The following is a 2,500-nucleotide window of genomic DNA, read 5'->3' on the forward strand; positions in this document are numbered from 1 at the left end:
TGGAAAAATTACTTTATAATTTCTTTGCCCTGAAATGTCTACATTCAGGGACAATTCCAGGTCGAGGTCGAGGTCACGCTCTCGTTCAAGGTCACGCAGGAGAAGCCGCAGGTCACGATCACGATCCAGGTCGAGGTCACGCTCCCGCAGGAGGCACTCTAGATCAAGGTGAGTACTATACATCTACCAATTTCATCCCAAATTTTGGCTTTTTCAAAATTTTCTTAATTCAGGGGATGTTGATTTCATCTGAGCTAGGCATATATAACCAGTAGTACACTTACCCATGAGAGTGATGGGCAAGTGTCTCCCAAGAAGAAAGTCAAGTGAAGCCATTGGCAGATTACAGTAGAATTTGGGAATGATTGCCTACAGTAAAGCATGGGAAATACCTGTCCACCAGGTCTGGCAGCCACTCACGCTCCCGCTCGCGTTCAAGGTCACACTCCGGAAGCAAGAGCCGCTCTCGCAGCCCAGAAGAACGCGAATCGAAGTCCCCGGAAAAGCAAGATAAGGAGAATGGAATGGATGAGGCAGCTGCTATGGAGGAAGAGCAAATGGACCGATCTCACTCGCGTTCTAAGTCCCGATCGCGTTCAAGATCTCGCTCTAAGTCTAGGTCAAGATCTAAGTCGCGTAGCAAGTCCAGGTCCAGGTCACGCTCAAGGTAAGATTAGATAATAATTGTTGTGATTGAATTCAATTATTGTGAGACTACATAGTCAAGGTTAGCAGTAAGTAGTTTGAAGTATAATGTATATAACCAGTACTTAGAAATGTCATTAGTCTAGCACTTCTTTCTTAGTGTTAATTATGGTGGTATTTGATAACATAACTTATATAAAAGTAGTTTGGATGGAGATAATGTAAAGACAGCAAGTAATTAATTTTTTGAAGTTTTGCATTTACTCAAAAAGCAAAGTATGGGTCCAGGAGAAAGTCCACCCTATGTGTCTTTGCACAGTTTTACATTTCTTCAGTTTATTCAGTTTTAGAACTGAAATTAGAAATTGTATAAACTAAACAAAAAGTGGTGTGTACACCATCAATCCACTTCTCTCCCTCTCTAGCCCCTAACCCTCCCTCCCTCTCTAGCTCCTAACCCTCCCTCCCTCCCTCCCTCTCCCTTCTCCTTCTCCTTCTTCTCCTTCTCTTTCTTCTCCTTCTTCTCCTTCTCCTTCTCCTTCTTCTCCTTCTCCTTCTCCTTCTCCTCCTTCTCCTTCTCCTTCTTCTCTTTCTCCTTCTCCTTCTCCTTCTCCTTCTCCTTCTCCTTCTCCTTCTCCTTCTCTTTCTCTTTCTCCTTCTCCTTTTCCTTCTCCTTCTCCTTCTCCTCCTTCTCCTCATCCTTCTCCTTCTCCTTCTCCTTCTCCTTCTCCTTCTCCTTCTCCTTCTCCTCCTTCTCTTCCTCCTTCTCCTCCTCCTTCTCTTTCTCCTTCTCCTTCTCCCTCTCCTTCTCCTTCTCTTTCTCCTTCTCCTTCTCCTTCTCCTTCTCCCTCTCCTCCTCCTTCTTCTTCTCCTTCTCCTTCTCCTTCTCCTTCTCCTTCTCCTTCTCCTTCTCCTTCTCCTTCTCCTTCTCCTTCTCCTTCTCCTTCTCCTTCTCCTTCTTCTTCTTCTCCTTCTTCTTCTTCTCCTTCTCCTTCTCCTTCTCCTTCTCCTTCTCCTTCTCCTTCTTCTCCTTCTCCTTCTCCTTCTCCTTCTCCTTCTCCTTCTCCTTCTCCTTCTCCTTCTCCTTCTCCTTCTCCTTCTCCTTCTCCTTCTCCTTCTCCTTCTTCTCCTTCTCCTTCTCCTTCTCCTTCTCCTTCTCCTTCTTCTCCTTCTCCTTCTCCTTCTCCTTCTCCTTCTCCTTCTCCTTCTTCTCCTTCTCCTTCTCCTTCTCCTTCTCCTTCTCCTCCTTCTCCTTCTTCTCCTTCTTCTCCTCCTTCTTCTCCTTCTCCTTCTCCTTCTCCTTCTCCTTCTCCTTCTCCTTCTCCTTCTCCTTCTTCTTCTCCTCTCCTCCTTCTCCTTTCTTCTCCTCTCCTCCTTCTCCTTCTTCTCCTTCTCCTTCTCCTTCTCCTTCTCCCCCTTCTCCTTCTTCTCCTCCTTCTCCTTCTTCTCCTTCTTCTCCTTCTTCTCCTTCTTCTCCTTTTCTCCTTTCCCCTCCTCCTCCCCGCTCCTCCTCTCATCTCCTCTCCTCCTCCTCCTCTCATCTCCTCTCCTCTCCTCCTCCTCCTCTTCCTCCTCTCCTCCTCCTCCTCCTCTCCTCCTCCTCTCCTCCTCCTCCTCCTCCTCCTCCTCCTCCTCCTCCTATTTGCCCCATGTGTAGCTATTGCTATTATTACTGTTATTAATATTGTTATTTATTGCTAAGAACAGGCATAATTGTATTTGAAATACAATGGGGTAAACAGTTGGAGTTCAGGTATGCCTGCTATTTGATTCTTTGAATAAGATCTTGTGGGAATCAAGAGAAAACCACAATTTACCCAGCTTTTCAGTTCAGCTTTTTCATAGAACAGAATAG

At 45.8% G+C, this 2,500-nt stretch overlaps 1 protein-coding gene across 15 annotated transcripts in view; it reads left to right on the forward strand.

Annotated features, from left to right (window-relative positions):
• SC35 (SR family splicing factor SC35) overlaps positions 1-2,500 on the forward strand; it is a 20,701-nt gene that overhangs the window by 10,013 nt on the left and 8,188 nt on the right. For 4 of the 15 annotated variants that reach the window (XR_006224338.2, XR_015192318.1, XM_043035233.2 and 1 more), the window contains exons 3-4: positions 49-168; positions 404-667. Coding sequence is in view for 8 of the 15 variants with exons in the window: in XM_043035233.2 (XP_042891167.1) it covers positions 49-168; positions 404-667 (384 nt within the window). In the remaining 7 variants the exon portion in view is untranslated. The remainder of the gene's footprint in view (positions 1-48; positions 169-403; positions 668-2,500) is intronic. The other 11 variants (XR_015192320.1, XR_015192321.1, XM_043035237.2 and 8 more) reach the window with 3 other exon arrangements.

Source organism: Penaeus japonicus, unplaced genomic scaffold, assembly GCF_977035675.1.
Source record: "Penaeus japonicus unplaced genomic scaffold, GWHDUDI00000001_assembly GWHDUDI00000026, whole genome shotgun sequence".
In the NCBI taxonomy this organism is placed as follows: domain Eukaryota; kingdom Metazoa; phylum Arthropoda; class Malacostraca; order Decapoda; family Penaeidae; genus Penaeus; species Penaeus japonicus.